Source organism: Phyllobates terribilis, unplaced genomic scaffold (genome assembly GCF_046119375.1).
Source record: "Phyllobates terribilis strain yellow unplaced genomic scaffold, ASM4611937v1 Scaffold_1__5_contigs__length_1240528914, whole genome shotgun sequence".
Classification (NCBI taxonomy): Eukaryota; Metazoa; Chordata; class Amphibia; order Anura; family Dendrobatidae; genus Phyllobates; species Phyllobates terribilis.
Window position 1 is genome coordinate 1,090,855,491 of NW_027362761.1, and position 24,995 is coordinate 1,090,880,485.

At 44.3% G+C, this 24,995-nt stretch overlaps 1 protein-coding gene across 5 annotated transcripts in view; it reads left to right on the top strand.

The window, feature by feature from the left end:
* Nucleotides 1-24,995, top strand: part of ATP8A1 (ATPase phospholipid transporting 8A1) — a 250,232-nt gene that overhangs the window by 33,034 nt on the left and 192,203 nt on the right. For all 5 annotated transcript variants that reach the window (XM_073645564.1, XM_073645562.1, XM_073645563.1 and 2 more), the window contains exons 3-5: nucleotides 5,018-5,132; nucleotides 7,733-7,832; nucleotides 18,412-18,510. In XM_073645564.1, coding sequence (XP_073501665.1) covers nucleotides 5,018-5,132; nucleotides 7,733-7,832; nucleotides 18,412-18,510 — 314 coding nt within the window. The remainder of the gene's footprint in view (nucleotides 1-5,017; nucleotides 5,133-7,732; nucleotides 7,833-18,411; nucleotides 18,511-24,995) is intronic.

The following is a 24,995-nucleotide window of genomic DNA, read 5'->3' on the forward strand; positions in this document are numbered from 1 at the left end:
GGCACTGGTCATAAAGTGTGAGAGGCAGGGGCGAGGCAGAGCAGTGATAGGCAGGGGACGGAGCTGTGAGAGGCAGGGGGCGGGGGAAGCTGTGATGGGGCAGGGCTGTTATGGGACGGCGGCGGGGGCTGTGATGGGCAGGGGGTGGTGGCTGTGATGGGCAGGGGGCGGGGGCTATTATGGGACGGTGGCGGGGCTGTGATGGGCAGGGGGCGGGGCTCTTATAGGACGGGGCTCTTATGGGACGGGGGCGTGGCTGTGATGGACAGGGGGTGGGGGCTGTGATGGACAGGGGGTGGGGGCTGTGATGGACAGGGGGTGGGGGCTGTGATGGACAGGGGGCGGGGGCTGTGATGGACAGGGGGCGGGGGCTGTGATGGACAGGGGGCGGGGGCTGTGATGGACAGGGGGCGGGGGCTGTGATGGACAGGGGGCGGGGGCTGTGATGGACAGGGGGCGGGGGCTGTGATGGACAGGGGGCGGGGGCTGTGATGGACAGGGGGCGGGGGCTGTGATGGACAGGGGGCGGGGGCTGTGATGGACAGGGGGCTGGGGCTGTGATGGACAGGGGGCTGGGGCTGTGATGGACAGGGGGCGGGGGCTGTGATGGACAGGGGGCGGGGGCTGTGATGGGCAGGGGGCGGGGGCTGTGATGGGCAGGGGGCGGGGGCTGTGATGGGCAGGGGGTGGGGGCTGTGTTCTGTGCAGCTGCTTATTGTTTCTGCAGTTAGTGGAGATCTGCTCTCGCTGCATGGCACTGCGTCCCCTGGATGTTGTATATCCGGGTACAGCTGCTTTGCAGTGCTGATAGTTGTAATTTCTCCAAGAAACAACATCTGCTGTTTCTCCAGTGAAGAGTGATCTGTCAATCATCCCTACCATAGACGACCATTAATAAAGGCCTTTTGTATATTTACCTTTTATCATCCATTCGTATCCATCTACTGATAACATCTGCAGCACGGACTGCCATGAATATGTATCCATAGTATTATTACGCACATAAGGACACTCTTTTATTTCCAGGCAAGGTTAATAAAATAACCACAGATGGGAATTTAGACTAGGCGTGGATCAATGGAAACTTGGAAGGAAACTATACAGCGTGGAAAAAGGTAATTGGAGAGCAGGATAGGAAACAATCCAGAAATATTATCAAATGGGCTCTCCTATTTGCTCACAACCTGTACAGAGCACCAGAGATTAGACGCCATCTGCTTCTCTATAGCACTGATATTTCATGGTCTGATATGGTAAAATACAGCACGTAGCCATAATATTAAAGAAACACTCCCATAAAAGTTTTGTCCTTTTGATATATTGCACTCATCATATTATATACCACTGTCTAATTACAATTGCTCATTTTGCCTTTCTACCCCACTAATTCTTATCTTTGCTCTATGTAAAAACAGGGAGTCAGACTGGCTGCTCTGCTCCTCTCCCTGGCAGGGACTTCTGCAGTGATGACTGGTACAGGGAAAAGAGACTTTCTGTTTCTACATGGAGCTCAGAAGGATTCACCTAGTCAGTTTTTATTTATCACCTGATGTCATAGACCTAATGGAAAACAGAATAATTGAATAGGAAGGCAAAAGTAGCAATTGTAAGTAAACAGCGCTATATAATATGATTGCAATATATTAAGGGTGCTTCTTTAAAGCCACCTGTCTAATCTTGTGAACGTCTCCCTCGTTTCACTAAAGCAGTCCTGACCCTTCAACATATGGACGCCATTAGTCCTGTGTGGGTGTCCCTGTGGTATCTGGCACCAACACATTAGTAGCAGATCATTTACGTCCTGTGGCCTCCATGGATCATACTTATTTGCCAGCAGTAGGGTTGAGATCTGGGGAATTTGAAGGCCAGTTTATGGCCTTGAGGCTTGTCATGTTCCTCAATCTATTCCTGTACAATTTTGCCGTGTGGCAGGCAGCATCACACTGCTGTAAAGGCCACTGCTATTAGGGAATATTGCTATCATTGTACTTGGACCGCACAATGCTTAGGTAGCTATCCACCTCAACATAACATTCACACCAATGCCAGGACCTGGGATTGGCCTGCAGAACTCTGTCCGGACCATTAGCATCTCTTCTGGGCTTCCATACTACTGTGGTCTCTTTCCCAGTAAGCGACCAATTAGTATCTGACCGACCACATAATGTAAAAGAAAACTGGATTCATCAGTTCACCCTCCATTGCCCCAAGGTCCAGTTCTGATGGTCAAATGTTACTTCTAGAAGCCCTTGGCAGTGACCTATGAGGATACAGCCCCTTATACAGCAAGTGCAATGCACTGAGTTTTCTGACTTGTTTCTATCATAGGCAACATTAACAGAATTTGTGCTTTAGTAGTCTGATCTCAGTCACTAGTCCGGTCACTAATAGTGGTGTCAGACCAGATTGGCTAGCATTTGCTCCTTATGTGCAATAAAGAGTCTTGGGCACGCATGATCCTTTTCTCAATTCACGGGCAATCCTTCCTTCAACCCCTATTGGTAAGGTACTAGGCATAGGCATATATGATGCTGCTGAGTTTAGGTTAGGAGACCCTCATCCAGTCCATACATCACAGGCCATACACGGACCATGTGTCATTTATGTCTGCATTTAGCCCAAGAATGAGAAACCTCATGAGTCCAAGTGTATTCAGTCTCCTACCACCCAGCTGCAACTTGTACTGAGCAGAGTGAGATCTCAGCAGTGGCAAGGAGGAAGGACACTGAGGAGCTGTCAGTTGGGTTAGGTGGGTGGAAATTAACTGTAAATTTTCAGAGGGGACTATGTAGCCATTTTGACATGGGTTTTCAAAATTAGTACACCAGTCTCATCAGGTCGAAGGGATCTACTGTATTTACAAAAGGCATGCTACTTTTATTGTGAAGCCTGGTGACAGATCGAGGAATTGCCCAGCCCTGATACACTCCCGATTCCTTGTACATGGTGTATAGTGACTTTCTGTGGCGTCCCTTTGAGTCCAGTGCCTGTTGTACTTGCTATCTGTGTGGCAGCAGGTGAGGGGACGGCTGTGGAGGAGAGGACCTGGCTTGGTGCTCTGTTTGGACAGCGCATGGCGTGGGATGCTGTCAGCGAGGCCTGAGCGTCTATTTGCATAACTAAACAATCCAAATGAACAAGGTTAAAAAGCAAACATAAGCGTATGCCTGTGAAGGAAAGCACAAGAAGGCAAACAAACGCAGCCTACTACACCACGCTTAATGGTGACCTTCCTGGATTGTGTTCACATCTTTAAAGAGGTTGTCCGGTACTTTCTTTTAGTAAATACCTTGTGTTGCTGATAATGCCTGTGAGCGGCGCTATCGGTGGCCGCTCACAGGCATCACGTGACTCAGCGCTGGGGTCCCTGCGGTGGATGCTGGGTTTTGGGCGGGGTTTTCCCCCTTTTCACACCCAGCATCCACTGCGTGCTTTCCCAATGAATGGGGAGAGGGAGAGCGCGCGGTGGATGCCGGGTGTGACGCATGGGGTAACCTCGCCCACAACCCAGCAGCCACCGGTGGAACGTGGAAGAGGGACCCTCGGCTACAGCGTGAACTTGTCGTGATGTCAGCGGATGTCAGCGCCGACTGCAGCCGGGGGTCATGTGATGCCTGTGAGCGGCCAGTGATAGCGCCACTCACAGGCATTATCTGCAATACAAGGCATTTACAGAGATGCTTATACCCAAATGCTGAATACATTGGGCAACTTAAAAAAAAAAGTACTGTACAACCCCTTTAATCAAAGAGTAAATGCCCAATAACCAGGCACCTCCCTGACTGGCTGCGCATAAGGATGGCCGCCTGGAGCTGATAATGCAGAACGATTACTAAACTGACCTGTGTGAACATGGGCTTATTTCGGCTAGTTTTGTAAAGCCTATGAAATTTATTAGGTGATTAACTTGTAGGGTAAAGGCAGCGTTTTGCGGCACAAAATCTTCTGCGTTTATCAGTTGAAGCAAAGTGGATGTGATTTCATGGATGCTCATGCCTACTTTGTATTTACCGTGAATTATTTGCTGCTTTTTTTCTCTACAGGCTTCTATGTTTAGTCTAAAAATATGCATGTATAAAACCCTTTTGCATTAAGAGTAGAATCCCTGCGTCTCTGCACTTGATAAACGGCTTACAAAATATGCTATATCAGATCTGCATTAAAAAAAAGCCGTGGAATGCAACAGAGTACAGATTGTTATTGTGCATATTGGTGCGGACGTTGCAGGAAAAAATTCAGCTAAACATCATTTTTTGCATGTGGGACTATGGCCTTAAAGGGGTTGTCTGGGACTTTAACATTGATGACTTATCCTTAGGATAGTTCATCAGTGTCTGATCGGTGGGGGTGCCACACTCGCCATACACGCAGGTCAGCTGTTTCTGGTGGTGGTGAGGGCAGAAACTGCACAGCTCTGTCTACTGTATAGTGGCCACGGCTGGGTACTGCACATCCATCACTTATTCAATCCAAAATGGGGCAGATGTGCAGTACCTGGCCGTGGCCACTATTCCGTTGATGGAGCTGTGTTGTGCAGCGCCGTAAATGAGCAGTTCTGGCCGACATGGGGAATAGCTGATTGATTGGTGGGTCGCATCCCCCACCGATCAGACATTGTCTATTCTAAGGATAAGCCATTATTGTTAAAGTCCTGGACAACCCCTTTAAGGTTTACCTATATACACATGGGGGGCTGTTTTTGTAAGAAATCGGCCATGTTTCTAGATAACCCTTTAAGCTTCTAGTGGTTCTTGTAGGGATCCAGCCCCCGTCATTTGCGGCTTCCCATAGGAATGTTATATAATTCTCTCTGCACAATGTCTCTTGGCTCTGGGATAACACAGATTCTTGGGAAATGCCAGCAGCAGAGCAGGAATGGTTGGACGCCGTCTGGTTTATGCTTTTCTGTGAATGGGAACATCTTGGCAATTATAATTTTCCTGGAGAAAGGGACAATGCAGGCGGCCTGGACACCTTGTAGTCACTGTGTGTTGATGTCACTTTTCCTTCTCTCTAGGCTATGAAAAGACAGACGACGTGTCAGAGAAGACCTCTCTCGCTGATCAAGAAGAATCCAGAACTATTTTTATCAACCAGCCTCAGCTCATAAAGTTCTGCAACAACCGTGTCAGGTAGGAGCCGCTGTAAGACCGTCTATAAGACCTGGGTACATCTGCTGGGGGGCTCCTCTAGTACTTACGCTTTCACAGGGATGCCTTTGTCAGAAGGCGGGCGAGGTTCAAGTATGGTTTTCATTACCATGAAAGTGATGAGGGACCAAAACAGAAAGCGTTAGGAGGTTACATAACTCTAATTAAGCTCTATTTAAAATGAATCTGTCAGCAGGATTTTACTCCCCATATTATTTGTATGTGCACATAGCTCTTTCAAAGATGAGTCCTGCAATACCTTTATATGGCTGGCCCATTCCTCCATTACTGAGAAATCAGTGTTTCAATTGATATGCAGATGAGGCTGAAGAGCTATGGTTGATCTGAAGCCTCTGTCACTCCAGCTCTATTTCCTGCCCGGCGTCGTCTCCACCTGACAGCCTCTATGCTGTGTGACTTCAGTCAAAGAAGCCATCAGTCAAGCAGGAGGAGAAGGCATGAGAAGGAAATAGAGCTGGAGTGACGGAGGCTTCAGATCTACCATAGTCCTCCTGCCTCATTTACATATCAATTTAAGTGCTGACTACTCAGTGATGAATGGACTGGCCATGTAAGGGTATTGCTGGACTTGTCCTCGAAAGAGCTATATGCACATATACGTAGTTTGGTGGGGGTATCAAAACCTGAGGACAGATTCCCTATAAAAGCCATTAATAAAAACACTGTCAATGTTCTTGAATTGCATTAAGTTATCAGATTTGTATTGATACCAATTCAGTTCTCCTTACTGTCGTCTGGTAAAAAAAATGAATATGTTAAACATAAACCTGTTTATTGCTGTGGCTGAAGGATAACAATCCAGTATAATATACATATATTTTTACATTTCAGCCTTTGGATGTCAGATGCCACCTGCTGTTCAAAGTGTATAGTAATGTGCGAATCCATCTGATCTGCTTGGTGCTGGTGGACACACATGCTCAGTCTCCCCACAGCCAGAATCTAGATTGTGAGCCCCAATGGGGACAGCGATGATAATGTCTTTAAAAGCGCTGTGGATAGCGCTATATAAGCATAATAAAATAAGCCCCTGCAGTGTAATGACAGCACAGATAAAGACTCCTTTTGCAGGAGAAACTATATTCACAAGGAAAACTGTACAACATTCCTCCACAAGGTTATACAAGTTCAGTAGAATTGTACAGCATTGCCCCTGTATTGTACGGCAGGTTCTGTATGACTCCACATGTGAAAGGTTCAGTGAGCGGGACGCGATGGTTCACTCACAGAGCTTCCTACGTTACAGATAATACTACTGTGCATGTAAGAATGTGTGATATGCATACATCAAAATATTGGGAAATCTATTTAAAGTTAATCTGTCACCAGGTTTTTGCTATGTAATCTGGGAGCTGCATAATGTAGGGGCAGAGACCATGATTCCAGTGATGTGTCACTTGCTTGCTTAGTGTAGTTTTAATATAATCACTATTTTATCAGTAGGAGATTATCACTAGAGGACTGGTAAACCTGCTGCCAGGTAGTCCTCCATATTCATGAGCTCTGTATAACCCCGCTCACCCACTGATTGTTAGATTTCTGCCTATGCACAGTGTACACAGAAACATGACAATCAGTGGTGTGGCTGGGGTTATACTGAGCTCAGCGTTCAGAGAACTGGCAGATCTGCAGTAGATAAAACAGGGATTTTATCAAACCTGCTGCAAGAAGCCCAGTAAGTGACACATCGCTGGATTCAGGAGCTCTGACCCTACATCATGGAGCGCTCAGATTAGGTAGCAAAAACATGACAAAAGATTTCCTTTAAAGTGTACTTCATTTGTCACCAAATTTCACAATAAAAGGTGCATACATTATTAAATAATTACACCTGATGAGGTTGATGTACTTACGCTGGAAATCCATGTTAAAATGGCTATATAATCCTTTTCAAAAATTTATTTTAACATAATATCTGCCCACCCAGACTGACTTGGCTTCTCCTCAGTGTCCCTCCTCCCTGCTGCTGAATTCTCTCACTGCTCAGTGCAAGCTGCAGCGGTTAGACTGGGTGGGCGTACACTGAATACATGTGGACTTATATGCTCTCTGTCTTTAGCTGAATTCATTTCAATATAAAGATTATACAGTCATTCTGAGATGGAATTTCAAAGTGAGTATGCCGGCCTCCTCAGGTCTAAGAGAGACATTGAGCAAAGTATGCAATTTATATTATGAAATGTAGGGATTGATTGACTTTCAGTGAGAATATGAGGCCTTTCTTATTGAATTGATCTCAGCTGGTATACTGCATGGATAGGTCAGTGCGGTGGGAAGAAGAATCTGTGATGAAGTAGGTGTCATACTTACCATGTCCAACTGGTCCCGGGTGACTTCTTTCCCCGTGAGTAGAGGTACATTTTAATCTAGTGCTGTATATATACGTAGTCTCTGTATTATCATGGGTTAGCTCCTCGCAGACAGGCTGATAAATCAAGCTCTGTAATCTACCAGCGGTGTTTCTCTAAGCCGAGAACCAGTGTGAAATAATAATAAATAATGGAAAGAGAAAATATCTGCATTGACGCTGACATTCTGCTCTTTTCTCCTTTGTTTTCCAGCACTGCAAAATACAACCCGTTCACATTTCTGCCAAGATTTCTTTACTCGCAGTTCAGAAGAGCGGCCAACTCGTTTTTCCTGTTCATTGCGTTGCTCCAGGTAAACTACATAATGTGAGCCATCAGCTGAGCGCACTGCACGCTCCCGCCTGTGTGTCCATGCTAAGGACGGTCCTCTGCCTAATATTCCGTCTGTTCACTGGTGAAGCATCCTGGGGGTGCTCCTAAAATTAGTCACCAAGAAGTCAAAGGTGTCGCTTGTCTTCATCTATAAAGTGGCCATGAGTTCTGATCTAACTGGATAATGCCCAGTGAGCCCCTTCAAGACTTGGAGATTTTTCATTTTTGCTTATTCATTCATTCATTCATTCATCCATTTATTCTTTCTTTCCTTACTTTCTTCACTTTTTTTTACTTTCCTTTCAGCATAGCCATGTAAGGGCTTGTTTTTTTTGGAACGAGTTTAGTTTTGAAAAACATCATTCATTTTATGATATTATGTGGTGGAAAACAGGGAAATAATTCCGAATTAAGTGATGGTGAAAAAAAACGCAATTCTACCATTCTTTCTTGGGTATAATTTTTACACCATGCATTGTGCAATAAAAATGACTGGTGAAGATGATTCAGCCGATCATTCTGATTACAGCAATACCAAACCCGTATAGTTTAGTTTATTATTGGATGTAAAAAATTCAGAGGTTTTATTTTTCTTTGTGATGCAATTTTCCTTGACCCATAATTGTTTTTTTTCAATTGTTCTGTTGAGGAACTTGCATAAGGATTTGTTTTCTCGTGCGGCAAACTGTTCCTTTTTTTTTCTTTTTCTTTACACCATTTTGGGGTATACTACAATTTTTTTGAGGGAGTGCAGCAACCCCAAAAAATGCCAATTCTGGCAATTTTTCACGATGTTTACTACATGGGTTAATTCTATAATTTCTTAGATTGGTTAACAAATGGTTCTTTTTCACTTTATTTTTGAACTGGAAAAGTGAGAATGAGTCAGGCTTTTTTTTTTTTCATTTTGTTCTATACTTTATTTTATCTCCTCATGGGACTTAAACTTAAAATAGTTCTATATGCTCCTATACTATTGTAGTATAAAGAAGAAATGACCGCTCCTAGAACCAGGTGCTGGCGGTATAACACAGCTCCTGAGCCCACTCAGTATACCCTGTCCATACACCCCCTCGCACATACAGTGGCATGTAAAAGTTTGGGCACCCCTGATCAAAATTACTGTTATTGTGAACAGTTAAGCAAGATGAAATGCTCTCTAAAATGCCTAAAGTTAAAGATGACACATCTACTTTGTATTTTAGGCCAAACAAATTGTCATTTTTTCATGTTAAAAATTATAAAAAGTTAAATGGGCCAATGCAAAAGTTTGGACACCCTTGGAGATTTGTGTGCTCTGATAACTTTGACCAAGGTTTCAGACCTTAATTAGCTTGTTAGGGTTATAGTTTGTTCACTATCATCGTTAGGAAAGGCCAGGTGATGCAAATTTCCCAGCTTTATAAAAACCCAGCCTCCTCTAACCATGTGCCAAAAAACAGCAGTCATGGATTCTTCTAAGCAGCTGCCTAGCACTCTGAAAATGGAAATGGTGGAGGCCCACAAAGCAGGAGAAGGCTACAAGAAGATAGCAAAGCGTTTTCAAGTTTCCCTTTCCTTAGTTTAAATTGTAATTAAGAAATGGCAGTTAACAGGAACAGTGGAGGTCAAGATAAGGTCTGGAAGACAAAGCTAAATTTCAGTGAGAGCTGCTTGTAGGATTGCTAGAGAGAGAGAGTGGCAAATCAGAGCCCCCGCTTGACTGCGAAAGACCTTCAGAAAGATTTAGCAGACTCTGGCGTTGTGGTACATTGTTCTACTATTCAGAGACACCTGCACAAATATGGCCTTCATGGAAGAGTCATGAGAAGAAAACCTCTCCTGCTTCCTCACCATAAAATTCAGCATCAGAATTATGCAAAAGAACATCTAACAAGCCTGATGCATTTTAGAAACAAGTCCTTTTGGATCGATTTGGTTAAAATAAAACTCTTTGGCCACAATGATCAAAAGTGTGTGTGGAAAAAAAGGGCACAGAATTTCAGAAAAAGATTCATGGGAGTGGATCAATCATGCTTTGGGGTTTTGTTTTAGCAAATGGCACTGGGAAGAATGGATTCAATGAAATTTCAGCAAATTATTGATGCAAACATAACACCATCTGTAAAAAAGCGGAAGTTGAAAAGAGGATGGCTTCTATAAATGTATAATGATCCAAAACACACATCAAAATCCACAATAGACTACCCCAAAAGGTGCAAACTGAAGGTTTTACAATGGCCCTCACAGTCCTCTGATCTGAAGATCATTGAAAATCTGTGGCTAGGCCTCAAAATAGCAGTGCATGCAAGACGACCCAGGAATCTCACAGAACTGGAAGAGTTTTCCAAGGAAGAATGGATGAAAATCCCTCAAACAAGAAATGAAAGATTTTTGTTTGGCTACAAAAAGCGTTTACAAGCTGTGATACTTTTAAAAGGGGATGCTACTAGGTACTAACCATGCAGGGTGCCCAAACTTTTGCATTGGCCCGTTTTCCTTTTTGTAATTTTTAAAATGTAAAATATGAAAATATATATATATTTTTTTCCTTCCTAACATTCAAATGAAATGTGTCATTTTTAACTTTAGGCCTTTAAGAGATGAATTCAACTTGCTTAACTGTTCACAATAACTTTTCACTTTTACATTCCACTGTATGTTATACCAGTATATCCCATGTTGAAAAGGGGTTAAAATGCATGAAGAACATTTAATAAAATAGTTACAATAAATGAGCTTTGTAACATAAAGGAGGAGAGGGGACCCTGCCCCTGAGGGATTACAAATTACACTGTAAGGCTGCGTTCCCACTATGCGTTTAAGGGTTTTTGCCGAGAATTTCCACAGCGAAACCGGTTAAAAAACGCTTGGTAATATTTGCCCCATGGTCCCCAATGATAATCCGCATGTGCTGTGCACATGCTGCGAAAATTTCCGCTGCGGATTATCATTGCGGAAAAATACGCAGCATGTCCATTATTTTTGCGGACACTCAGCGTTTTCGCCGTCATTGACTTGCATTGAATCGCTTAATATCCGCATGACTACATGGGCACATGCTGATATTAAGCGATTCAATGTGCGGATGGTACCCGGGTCTGGAGAAGAGGAGACTCTCATCCAGACCGGGTACCATAGTACCTGTAAAAAAAAATAATTTAAAATAAAAATAAACATTATACTCACCTTCTGATGGCCCCGGTCTCCATAGCGATGTGTCCTCGCTCCCCGGCAGCTCGCGGTGGTCTAAAAGGACCTGCCATGACGTCATTTAGTCATGGGACGGATCACGCGACCTCTGACGTTGGCGGTTGCGTGACCTGTCACATGATTAAATAACGTCATAGCAGATCCTTTTAGACCACCGCGAGACACCGGGGAGACCGGGGGCCATCAGAAGGTGAGTATAATGTTTTTATTTTTCTTTATTTTTTACCATTCTTATTCTTTTTTTTAACTTCTAACTTGGTGACACCATATAAATCCATGCCGGTTGCATGGATTTATATAGTGTGACCAAGTTGTCAAGCACTTTCCCAAGTGATGCTAAAATCGTTTGGAAAGCGCTTGATAACCCGCATGCAAAAACGCTTGACAATCGCTTCTACCTGGCAGGAAAAACGCATGTAAAATCCGCATGCATATTTCCTGCCAGGGAGATGCGGAAAAATTCTGCAGCTTTTCTACATCGTGGGCGCTTAGCCTAACGGGGAAAGAGACAGTAGACGAGGGTATAAGCTGCGCATATGGCAGCATGGTGGTAGCAGGGATACTGTAGATTGTAAGCTTTTCTGGAGAAATGGGATTTTCATGTTGCTTTTGAAGTCTGACCGGTAGGGGTGGTGAGTTCCAGATTATGGGGACAGTTTGGGAGAAATCTCAGACATGGTTATATAATTTGCAGACAAGAGGAGAGTCCAGAAGGAGGACTTGTGAGGAGGTTTCGGGAATGTAAGGCGAGGTGTCTGGAGGGACAGGCTGCGGACAGCATTGTATATTATCGGGCAGCTGGACATCGCACTTCCCCCATAGCCTGTCCCCATGCAATCAGATGTTATCGTATGGGGGATGACCATCCATTTTACCTGCAGCAGGATATATAGGGAGTTTGTTTTTAATGTTATTTGAGAATCTGAAGGGTAATATTTAATAAGTTGTAATCGATCACTTTGCAAACAAATACTCTTTGTGTTATATTTCACTTCATGATCTCCTTGGCACCATTCAGTATTTGCTGCTCCTGCACGGACGAATCTACATTTCTGGCAAAGCGCACTAACCAAACAGGTTCACCTTCGGTTTAGCTACACAATTACCGTATATACTCAAGTATAATCCAACCCGAATATAAGCCGAGGCACCTAATTTTACCACAAAAAAATGGGAAAACTTATTAACTCGAGTATAAGCCTGGGGTGGGAAATGTAGCAGCTACTGGTAAATTTCCCCATCCTGATAAGTATTGCCCACTCATCCCCAATTCTGGTATTCATGGCCCCCTCATCCCAAATACTGGTTTGCATTGCTCCCTCACCCCCATTCCTGGTATGCATTGTCCCCTTTCATCCCCAATCCTGGTATGCATTGTCCCCCTTCATCCCCAATCCTGGTATGCATTGTCCCCCTTCATCCCCAATCCTGGTATGCATTGTCCCCCTTCATCCCCAATCCTGGTATGCATTGTCCCCCTTCATCCCCAATCCTGGTATGTTTGGCCCCCTTCATCCCCAATCCTGGTATGCATGGCCCCCTTCATCCCCAATCCTGGTATGCATGGCCCCCTTCATCCCCAATCCTGGTATGCATGGCCCCCTTCATCCCCAATCCTGGTATGCATGGCCCCCTTCATCCCCAATCCTGGTATGCATGGCCCCCTTCATCCCCAATCCTGGTATGCATGGCCCCCTTCATCCCCAATCCTGGTATGCATGGCCCCCTTCATCCCCAATCCTGGTATGCATGGCCCCCTTCATCCCCAATCCTGGTATGCATGGCCCCCTTCATCCCCAATCCTGGTATGCATGGCCCCCTTCATCCCCAATCCTGGTATGCATGGCCCCCTTCATCCCCAATCCTGGTATGCATGGCCCCCTTCATCCCCAATTCTGGTATGCATGGCCCCCTTCATCCCCAATTATGGTATGCATGGCCCCCTTCATCCCCAATCCTGGTATGCATGGCCCCCTTCATCCCCAATCCTGGTATGCATGGCCCCCTTCATCCCCAATCCTGGTATGCATGGCCCCCTTCATCCCCAATCCTGGTATGCATGGCCCCCTTCATCCCCAATCCTGGTATGCATGGCCCCCTTCATCCCCAATCCTGGTATGCATGGCCCCCTTCATCCCCAATCCTGGTATGCATGGCCCCCTTCATCCCCAATCCTGGTATGCATGGCCCCCTTCATCCCCAATCCTGGTATGCATGGCCCCTTTCATCCCCAATCCTGGTATGCATGGCCCTTTCATCCCCAATCCTGGTATGCATGGCCCCCTTCATCCCCAGTCCTGGTATGCATGGCCTCCTCATTCCCAATCCTGGTATGCATGGCACCCCTCATCCCCCAATCCTGTTGTGCATACCTCCTCATTCCCCAATCCTGGTGTGCATGGCCCCATCACTGCACACATAAAAAAAATAAACACTTCTACTCACCTTCCTTCCTCACCTCTGCTCCAGCGCTGCTTCCTGCTCTGCTGCTGCAGCTCATGTCGGCATCTGAGCAGCGCATGGCGTCACAGCCATGCTCTCTCAGATGCTGTTGTGAGCTGCCGGCATATTCACTTCTCTCCACGCCGGGACTATGTGCGTGGAGAGGAGCGAATATGCATTCTCTTTAGTAGCAGGCACGGAGGAGCTCCTGCTGACAGTGCCCGCTACTAAAGAGAATGAATATTCATTCTTCACCACGTGCATGGGAGTGGAGAAGAGGGAATATTCACTTCTCTTTAGCAGCGGGCACACGTAGCTGCAGCAGCGACCGCTGCGTCTGCCCCTCTCCTCCGCCGCCGCAACCCCTCTGCCCCCACTATCCACCAACTGAATTTCTATATGCTCGAGTATATACCCGAGTATTAGCTGAGGGGGGCTTTTTCAGCACAAAAAAATGTGCTGAAAAACTCTGCTTATACTCGAGTATATATGGTATCTATTTAGGTGCTATATTTCTTTTGTCATTCTCTTCCTTGTTTGCTTATGACCAGTGTGCTTGTGCTAGAGGTGATCTAGTGAGATGCCTTCTGGGGAGAACTGGTTTGCAGGGTTATAAATTACTGTTGCTAGTCCTGTAGAATTAAAGGGGTGTTCCCATCTCCAAGATCCTATCTCAATATGTAGTAGGTATAATATTAATAATATTAGCAAATACCTCTAATTAGAAATTTAGTATAGTTCTTCTGATTCGCTATACAGCTTACCCCATGTGCAGGGCAGTAGCTTAGGTATCCATGGTTATGACAACAAAAGCTGACTAACTGTCACTATATGAAAGGTCATAACCATGGATACCTAAACTAGTGCAATGCCCTGCACATGAGGTGAATCAGAATAACTATACTAAATTTCTAATTTACTTTAGTTGCTAATCATATTATGACACCTACTACATGTTGGGATAGTATCTTGGAGGTGGGCATACCCCTTTAAAGGGAACCTGTTGCCTCCAAAGCACTATTTACCTTCTGATATACGGGGGGATCTGCAGGTAAATATACTTTAAAGCCTTCCTGTGTTTCTGGAGTAGCGGCTATAGAGCGGAAGTTATATCCTCCATGCAGACGCTCGCTTCCAGTCATTGATACGGCGCAGGGAGCGGTAACAGTTGGCACTCACTACAGTGCCTGTGTAATCACTCCCCAGCACTTGATTGACAGCCTGCTCTGCACACATACACTGTACTGCAGGTTGTCAAAGTACCGGAGAGTGATTACAGTACTATCTCTGTCGTGAGCTGTGACTTTTACACCACCCTGATAAATGAAAGCACACAGCTGAAGGGAGAATATAACTTTATTTTCTCCCTGCAGCCCCTGGTACAGTAAGCCAGCCAGGCATGATTTAAACACTAGATATCTGCAGGAATACCCCTATATCTGCAAGTAAATAGCACTTATGGTGGTGACCGTTTCCCTTTAAGATGCCTGTATGCCTTAAATAACTGTTGGCCGAATTCTGGCTCACCTGGCAGCTGTCCTTGTACACCACCATACACAGGCATTATAGGTCTACTGAGCTCAAAGTTTAGAGTTTTCTTCTTCTTTCACTATTACTAGGAAAGTGAAATTACAACCATTGTCTGTGCTTTTGAGGCTATTGAGGACCGCCTTTGGTCACCCAGTCACAATCTGCATATCGGTTTGCTACAAAACGTGCTCCATCTCCTGTCTGACTGTACATGTCGCCCTTAGCCCTGCCGTTTCCACCTACATGGATTAGTACACAGGGGGGAGGTGGGAAACCCCAAGGCTTTACCTGTGGAGGCATAGCATTCCCTCATTAGAAATCCCCCCATTATCAGCTCGTGCACATGAGCTACAACTCTGATCTCACCGTTTTATAATTTGTACACATGCTAAGGTTTTTTAATAACGGATAAGATGTGAAGCCGGGTGGTTAGGTCAGTGTGCCTCCACCAAGGTGGAACAAAGCAGTGATACACTGTGGGTCGAGGTCTACATACCGGGATTATAGCCTCCGAGGAGTCAGGATCCTGCTCCCTTAGTAGAATAGCAATGAACCTGCCCCCCGACTTTAGTTGTAAGAATTTGCATCTTCCATTCTTCTCTCCACTATCCCAGTAGTTGGAGGCCCCCCTACTAAATCCCAGTAGTTGGAGGCCCCCCTACTAAATCCCAGTAGTTGGAGGCCCCCCCTACTAAATCCCAGTAGTTGGAGGCCCCCCCTACTAAATCCCAGTAGTTGGAGGCCCCCCCTACTAAATCCCAGTAGTTGGAGGCCCCCCCTACTAAATCCCAGTAGTTGGAGGCCCCCCCTACTAAATCCCAGTAGTTGGAGGCCCCCCCTACTAAATCCCAGTAGTTGGAGGCCCCCCCTACTAAATCCCAGTAGTTGGAGGCCCCCCCTACTAAATCCCAGTAGTTGGAGGCCCCCCCTACTAAATCCCAGTAGTTGGAGGCCCCCCCTACTAAATCCCAGTAGTTGGAGGCCCCCCCTACTAAATCCCAGTAGTTGGAGGCCCCCCCTACTAAATCCCAGTAGTTGGAGGCCCCCCCTACTAAATCCCAGTAGTTGGAGGCCCCCCCTACTAAATCCCAGTAGTTGGAGGCCCCCCCTACTAAATCCCAGTAGTTGGAGGCCCCCCCCCCTACTAAATCCCAGTAGTTGGAGGCCCCCCCCCCTACTAAATCCCAGTAGTTGGAGGCGCCCCCTACTAAATCCCAGTAGTTGGAGGCCCCCCCCCTACTAAATCCCAGTAGTTGGAGGCCCCCCCCCCTACTAAATCCCAGTAGTTGGAGGCCCCCCCCCTACTAAATCCCAGTAGTTGGAGGCCCCCCCCCTACTAAATCCCAGTAGTTGGAGGCGCCCCCTACTAAATCCCAGTAGTTAGAGGCCCCCCCCCTACTAAATCCCAGTAGTTGGAGGCCCCCCCCCCTACTAAATCCCAGTAGTTGGAGGCCCCCCCCTACTAAATCCCAGTAGTTGGAGGCCCCCCCCCTACTAAATCCCAGTAGTTGGAGGCCCCCCCCCTACTAAATCCCAGTAGTTGGAGGCCCCCCCCACGTTTGGCACATTCACAATAATAAATGTCCCCATGGTGTTTTACATGAGTACACTTCTAGAAGGATTTGTCCCCTGGTGCAGTTTGTTAAAAGCACAAAAGTAAAAACCAAACAAACCGTGCTTTATTCATCCTCCTTCGGTCCAGCGCTGAGTCTCCTCCTCTGTTCCCAGTGTTTGGTTTTGGCTACGGAGCTGATGTCATATTGGCTGCAGTGCTGTCAACCAGTGAACTCTGAGGCTTTGCCCATATAGACGGATCATCATCCTCAGCTGCTGAGCTCGCTGATTGCCTGCAGCGCTATTAACATGTTGTCAATTCCACAGCACTGAGAGCAGTCGTGGAGACTCTGCTCTAGACCTGGGGAGGGTGACTAAAGTGTGGTTTCTTTGTCCTTTATAAAAAACAAACAAAAAAAAAAAAAACTGTGCCCAGGGACCATGATTTTATGGAATGGTAGGACCCTTTAATGCCTGGATTTCCAGTGATGCTTCTCCTTGCTTCATGTCACGAACGCATCTAATAAAGAGATCTGTCTCTATAGCGGATCCTCTATAATGAAGGAGTAGGAGTAGAATTGTAGAACCCCATTGTTCTCATTTTATGTATCAACTTTTTGTGTGGCACCTCCGTGCAGAGTTGCCGCCTCCCTCCGTGCAGGGGTGCCGCCTGCACATAAGCACATAATAAATGGGTCTAAAAAGCGCCCCCTATGTGATATCCGCCCACCATTAGACTCCAGTGATGGGCGTACATAGCGGAGTCCTTGGGCTATGGGCCTTTATTAATATAGCCCAGCCCTTACAGTGTGTTTAATGATGGAGGGAGTCGTCACCCCTATACGGTACTGTTTGATTCTTGAGCGATTTATTGCCCAGATTTGCGATATTGTCCTATTAAGATATTTATTGGCCGGATTTTACATTGTTTTATTACTTGCAGATTTTTTATTTATTTATTTTACTCACTTATATAGCGCCATTAATTCCACAACGCTTTACAGATGTTATTGGAACTGTCCCCATTGGGGCTCACAATCTAGATTCCCTATCAGTGTGTCTTTGGAGTGTGGGAGGAAACCGGAGAGCCCGGAGGAAACCCACACAAACACTGGAAGAACATACAAACTCCTTGCAGATGTTGTCCTTGGTGGGATTTGAACCCAGGACCCCAGCGCTGCAAGGCTGCAGTGCTAACGACTGAGCCACCGTGCTGCCCATAATTTGTCACTACATGATTATGCCTGACGCTATGGGGTAGGTCTTGTGGGTCTTTATGCCGTTCCCATCACTGTGGGGGCTATAACGTTATTATTTTCTGACATTCTATAAATTAAATACTTATTTTTTGCTTTTTTTATACTATGCCCCATACAAATGTTATAGATCCGTCCTGGACCGCTGTCTTGGGCGGCTTCTTTGACTGTTGATGTTTATCAGTATATTCTTACCGGACAGCCCCTTTAACTTATCTAATACATCTGCGATTGGGGGCTTTGATTGTTTGAGGGGCTTTGTTATACTCTGTGGGTCATTTCATTGCACTTTGGAAAGTCTTACAGGCGAAGCATGGTTTAAGATGCTGTTGCCCCTAGAAAGCACTTCTTTACTTTTCTATCTTCAGATGCTGGCGACTTTCTTTTTTAGACTCTTTGCCTGGAGTGGAAATCTGGGCTTGTCAACAACACAATTTCTGCCTGTGCTTTTCAACTATTGAATATTTGCAGTTAGGTCTAAAATAAGATCCAAATTTGGCAAAAGGTTTACAGTGGAACAAACAGAATATAGTCCAAATATTGGAATATCACTTGACGTCATGTGTTCTTTTTTTTTTTTTTTAGCAAATACCCGACGTGTCTCCAACTGGGCGATATACAACTCTGGTTCCTCTGCTCTTCATTTTGGCTGTGGCTGCTATAAAGGAGATCATAGAAGATGTTGTAAGTAGTAAACATTTCTATACTTTTGGCTGTTGGATGAACTTGGCTGGAAACACAGTTTATTCTTACTGACATTTAATGTAACGTGATGGATATGTTGTCACCTTCTGAATTGACACCACGGTGAAATAAAAGAAAGAAATATGTCCATTTAGTCCAGATGAGGTTTACTAGCTGAATTGCTATAACTTTCAGACTTATATTAGTATTATTTATTTTACTTATATATGGCCATTACGCTTTAAAGACATAATCACTCTCCCCATCTGGGCTCACAATCTACATTCCCTATCAGTATGTCTTTGGAGAGTGCGAGGAAACCGGAGAACCCGGAGGAAACCCATTCACACTCCTTGCAGATGTTGTCCTTGGCAAGGCTACAGTGCTAATCACTGAGCTAGTAGATAGTAAGTGTTTATGCTGTAACCGCGCCCCCGGCCCTGACTGACAGCAGCTCAGCATGAGACCCGGCTGTCAGTCAGTGGCGGGGGCGCGATTACAGCTGCTGCTCTCTATACACTGAGCGGTGACTGAAACCGGGACGATGCCAGGGAGAATAAAGTTCATCTTCTCCCCGGAGTGTTCTGCTAAGTGCGAGTGCCAGGCAGATTAACCCCATATCTCCCCACAGTGTTTGTCTAAATGAGGGCACGGGGCCGATTAACCCCATATTTCCCCCTCAACGTTAGTCTAAATGGGGGTGCGTGGCAAATTAACCCCATATGTCCCCGCAGCAGGGACAGGGCAGGTTAAGAACGCTATTGACCTACAGATTGACCCCATATCTGCAGGTTAAAAGCATTTTTTTTTCTGGTGACAGGTTTCCTTTAAAGGACATTAATAAAAAAGTGATTTTATACAGTGAGTGCTGCTTTTCTCTACTTTTGGACTGCAGTTGTTTCACCAGCCTGGGGTCTATTAAGCTGAGCACCACTTAAGTTCACAGACCTATTTTGGATGTGGAGCCTTCAACATTGTAATCTCCACCCAAACTTAATAATAGTACCAAGTTGCTTCATTTTCTTTATTTTGGATCTAACTTCTTTTCCTTACAGTAAACATACGGAGTAGTATAAAAACGGTGGCCCTTATAGGAGATGGCGTCCAGCTACCTCCGGCAGTCCCATAGACTGTGAGTAGAGCACAGTGAATGCAGGAGTACTGCTCCATTCATACTGCAGACCCCGTAGACCCCACTGGTGGGATCAGTGCAGGTCCCAGCAGTTGAACCCTAAGCAATTAGCAATTGTTATGATGGTGGGCCGACCCCTTTGCACACAACAAACTCTATCAGTTTAGTATAATTGTCATATGTGGAGCTTTTTCCACTATGGGGCATCTAGCATCTGCCTGATGGGGTTTTTGCCTTCCTCTTGGGTTACAGGTTGAACTTGATGGACTCGTGTCTTCTTTCAAGCTTAATACTATAAAACTTTATACTTAGTAAATCTGTGAATAAATATTGATTCTTCAATGATCTTATCCACCTGATCCTACCACTGTCTCCCCATACACTACTTTATTTTATACCGAGACTTTATGAAGAAGGTGGATTTTCTCGATTCTAGCTCGGCCATTGTAGTCTTGTGCGTCTGAGCTGTTCTCGAGCGTCAGTGCTGAATTCACTGCTGCAATTCTCTGATATTATGCAGTAAATGTTACCTTGTAAAAGCCTATAATGTATTCAGCTCAGGTAGCATCAGCACAGACATGCTATGGAGAGCTCGGCAGACGAGAACCTTGTCGGGGCCTCTTGGGAGACCTTTGTCATCTTGTGTACGTTCCCCTGACAATGCCGTGCCGCTCATGCACTCACTTCAGACATTTTCTTTTTTTTTTTTTTGTCAGGTTTCCAAATCTCTCATAGTCAGTCTGATGTGTTTTGAGAAGTTCTCCACTCTGAGAATTTTTTTGTATGTTAGGCGGTTTTATCAACAATAATACAATCCTACAAACACAGTAAATTAATGAATGTGTCCAAGAATGGTTTGTCTAAAGAAAAAAACAGAAGCTTTCTTCCATATAGTGTATAAAAACCAGACAATGCTATCAACCATAGAGACCATATAATCACTTCCTGGACGACTTGTTAATCTTTACACTGAAGATGATTCTCAGTGACATTGGCTGTATGTTTGGTGTCGTCCTGCTGCTGAATAAGTTTAAAGCCAATCAGATGTCTCTCTGATGGTATTGCGAGATTAATTATCCTATATTTCTCCGCATTGAAGGCATCATTAATCTTTATTAAATCCCCAACACCATTTGCTGAAATTCAGCACTAAACTTGCAAGAAACCTCCCTCATGCTTCACTGTTGTCTGCAGATATTTATTATTGTACCAATTGTCATGCCTTTGACGAACAAACTGCCTTTTGTTACACGCCCCCTGAGGAAGTGTCACGAAACGCGCGTCGGGGCGGAGGGACATATGACTGGCTTTGCTACAGTGTGCACCTGAGAGGTAATGTTTTTTTCCTATAGCAGTTAAGCTATTTAGCTTTCCAATGCATTGACACTTTATTAACCATTGGCTACTATAGAAAACCAGGGACCACTTAGCCCATATGCACTTGCACTTTTGATATATATGTTATTTAAGGGTTCCTTACCTTGAGAAGTATTTTCAACAGTGACATTAAAGTGATTCATTTTACATGCACAATTTTTGAATTTGTTGCTATTTGAGCCTCTGTCATGCTTCTAATAATATCACTGTATGCATCAGTTTATAACTCATTGTGCCTCACACTGGAGGCACCTGTTTTTATGTTTTTTTGATTATTCAATAAAAATCTTCCTTTTCTAATACATTCCTTTGGGTGTTCACTTTGCTCACCTAACCTTCTTCATGTAGGATATTTTGGTGGCAATTTTGATTTGTTGCCTTTTGTTACATCCAAATACTTCACATTTTGACTCATCAATCCAAAACATCTGCTGACGTTTTCCTGCATAGTTGAGTTACTTGGACTTGTTCCCATGCCAAAGGTATAGCCTTTTGACCACAATTCTTCCATCAAAACCACTTCTTACCAGACTTTTCTAAACATTAGATGGATGTAATACAACTAAATAGACCCTATAGGGGTAAAGTTGGCATATCCGGGGAAAGGTATATCCCAGATTTGCCAATCTAAGCCAACTCATGAAATACATAAATATATAGGAGAACAACGAGTACATTGGCATAAAAAATATATAAATCTTTATTCCATCAAATTTAAAAGCGTACATAGTAGAGAGAAAAATGACATAATGCGGATAGTGTAGAGACACTCATTAGATTATCAGTGTGGCAAGATATGTTACAGAGTATACATATATAGTCACGCATGTAGTTATAGTGAAACATGAGCAACATTGGTCATATAGCAAAAAACTGACACATCAAAATAATCAAACAAGTATAATAGTGTAACCAGTAATGGTCCATAGGTATTCCATATTTATCAGATTTATCCTTGCCATATATATATCAGGTCTCCACCTAAATGACGCTCCCGCCCATAAGTAACCAAATACGTGCTACATAAAAATATAAAAGTAGTCTCTTACCACAGAGAGTGTAAACAAGGGGAAGGTAAAGTGTGTGGAGAACGCACAACACCAACCCCTAGTCTAAAAACACTACTTAAATTACCAGTGTGGCAAGATATAATGCAAAATATACATAATAAACACATACATGGTCACGAAGGGACGAGGGCAACATATACAAACTAGAGTAAAGTTAATATGTCAAGATAGTCTGATGAGTATAATGATATGTCAGAAAACAATCCATAAATATTACCATGATCAGTAAATTTACATTTGCCACATGCATCAAACGTCCAATTCAGTAATATTCCCGCCCACAAATAGTCATATGCATGTCACATAGAGCAATAAAAAGTAGTCTCTTACCGCAAAAATTGTCACAGAGAAAGTAAGGTGCATAAGGGAACGCACAGTGGTAGCCCCGACGCGCGTTTCGCGGTCCGCAACGACCGCTTCCTCAAGGGGAAGTGATGTGTATAGGATGAACAGACCGGTATATACCCCAAGATGTCGGTCACGTGTGGCCCCACGTGACCGATCATCTGATAGCAATGGGCGGGTGCCTATTGACGGCGCGCGCGCTGTCGTAATCCGCCCACAGAGGCACGACCAAGCCGTCAGGAACAGGTGCGCAAAGCTGTAGATGGATGTAGTAGAGTCCCACTGGTTGCTGCCAGTTCTGAGCTGATGGCACTGCTGGACATCTGCTGACTTTGAAGGGAAGTAAACTATCTGCTGCACTAAGTTTACTTGGCCGATCGCTGCTTCTGCGGTTCTCAGTGTTGTCCATTTCCTGGTGTCCTCAATGCTGAAAAATACAGGTAGATACTGCTGCAAGTCTTTTGGGGTATTTCTTACCATTATGCATCTACAACTCCTACGCGGACAACCCATCTCAGTGATGACAGTCAACAAATATACTCTGGGGTGCAATCGTGAAGTCTTATTCCCAGCTTGTGTGTCCTTTACTTTTGGCAATCTTCTCCATGTATGTTAGTAAAGGGTGTGCGAGCAAAGGAAGTAGGCATAAGGGCTTGATCACATGTAGTTTTTTGGAAAAGTACAGCATGTCAATACTTTCAGCGTTTTTACTGCAGTTTTTTCCCATTTAGATCAAATTGGCCTAACATTAAAGATGCATCAAATACACATATCAAATTTGTGAAAAAAAATGCACCTAAATGGAGCGTAATTACGGCTGTGGTTTTCTAGCCTGCATTTAACGAAAAAACAAAATTCTTAAAGTTGTATGTGAATATTCCCTGCAGGATTATACTACGCAGTTTGTTGTCTGTTACCATGGAGACACATTGTGTGCATGGGAGCTGTAGAGATGTACCAATAGGAAATATTTAATGAAGACCAATTGCAGAGTAGCCTTATTTTTTTATTTTAGATTTATTGGTAGAATAAAACCAAAAACATAATTTAGGCTCTTACAAGTGTGCAGAAGAGAAGTCTGTAACTTGATATACAGTCTTGTGATTGCTTGCAAGGGGCTACATACCAGAGAAGAGGGGGATATCCTCACCCGCTCTCATCCACTTTGCTATTTAGTGACAAGAAACTGTGCAGATGGTCACATTGGATGGCGTCACTGTGCAGGAAGTAGAGATCGGTGGGGGATCGGTGATATGTTGCTCATTTTTATCTTTTTTTTCTCAACTATCTGCTTGATTTGCTCCTTTTTGTGTTCACTTTAGTCCATATGATTTATGGCAGACGTGGTACGAGATAGTAGCTCTTTACCATGCGTGGACTTTTTAGTTTGGTTTGTTTGCAGACATGCCAGCTCTCTGATCGGTGTGTAAAGAGTGCGGAGAGGCCGGCTCGCTGTTATTCCAGCACACTCCCTGAATGCTTACTCAATGAAATTGCACAATTATCCAGTAACCTAATCAGGACTGCAAACAGTGACATCATGGTGCTGCAGCCGACATCCGGCTCGGTGCCAGCCTGCAGAGGGTGAATCAGAGCGCGACACCGGTCCGACCCCGGACCACCCAGATGTCACCGCCAGCATCTCTAATCACTGTCTGTTGATGGAAATTTTCCGATCTAAAAAAAAATCAAATATCTATGTATATAAACGGTGTACAGCTTACAATCTGTACTGTAGGACTTGTAAAAATAACATGCCTACTTTTTTTACTGCATTTGCAACCATTTTTTATATTACGTCATATAAAAAACACAATGACGGTAAAAAAAACAGAGTTAAAAAAAACCGAAATAAAAACAAAACAATAACACCAGCTGGATGACAAATGCTACTAACCGTAAAAACAAAACCCCGACGCACGTAGGCTTCTCAGTAATTTCCAATAATAATAATCTTTATTTATATAGCACCATCTTACTCCGCAGCGCTTTACAATTCACAGGTTCATGTACAACAGTCATAAGTAACATAGTTAAAGATAATACAATAATTAAAGCAAAAATAATGGCGACCCTGCTCGTAAGAGCTTACAATCTACAATGAGGTGGGGGTGACACAAAGTACAGGGGCTTTCCTATAAAAAGCATAAAGAAAATCTGCCGTGTGTGAATCCAAACAGATGTTTTAAACTTTTATAGTCTAACGCCAACAATACAAAAGGATAAAATATAGTGCAAAGCACATATGTCCCGGGAAACGCCCGTTCTGTCTCCCCTCTCCACTGCTAATGATTTTTTTGATTTTTTTTTTTTTTTGCTATTTTATGTCTTGATTGACCCGTAAGGCTATGTTCACACGGTCCGTTTTTTTTTTTCTGTGTTTTTTATGCAAAATTATGTTAATCAAAAGTTGCGTTTTACAGTACCAGCAAAAGCTATGCGATTCCGAAATCTCATGCACACACATTGTTTTTTTTTTCTGACTGAATTAGAAAACTGCTGTTATTTCTTTCAGCATTTTCTCACCCATAGAAAGCAATGAGTAAGTGCAAAAACACAGC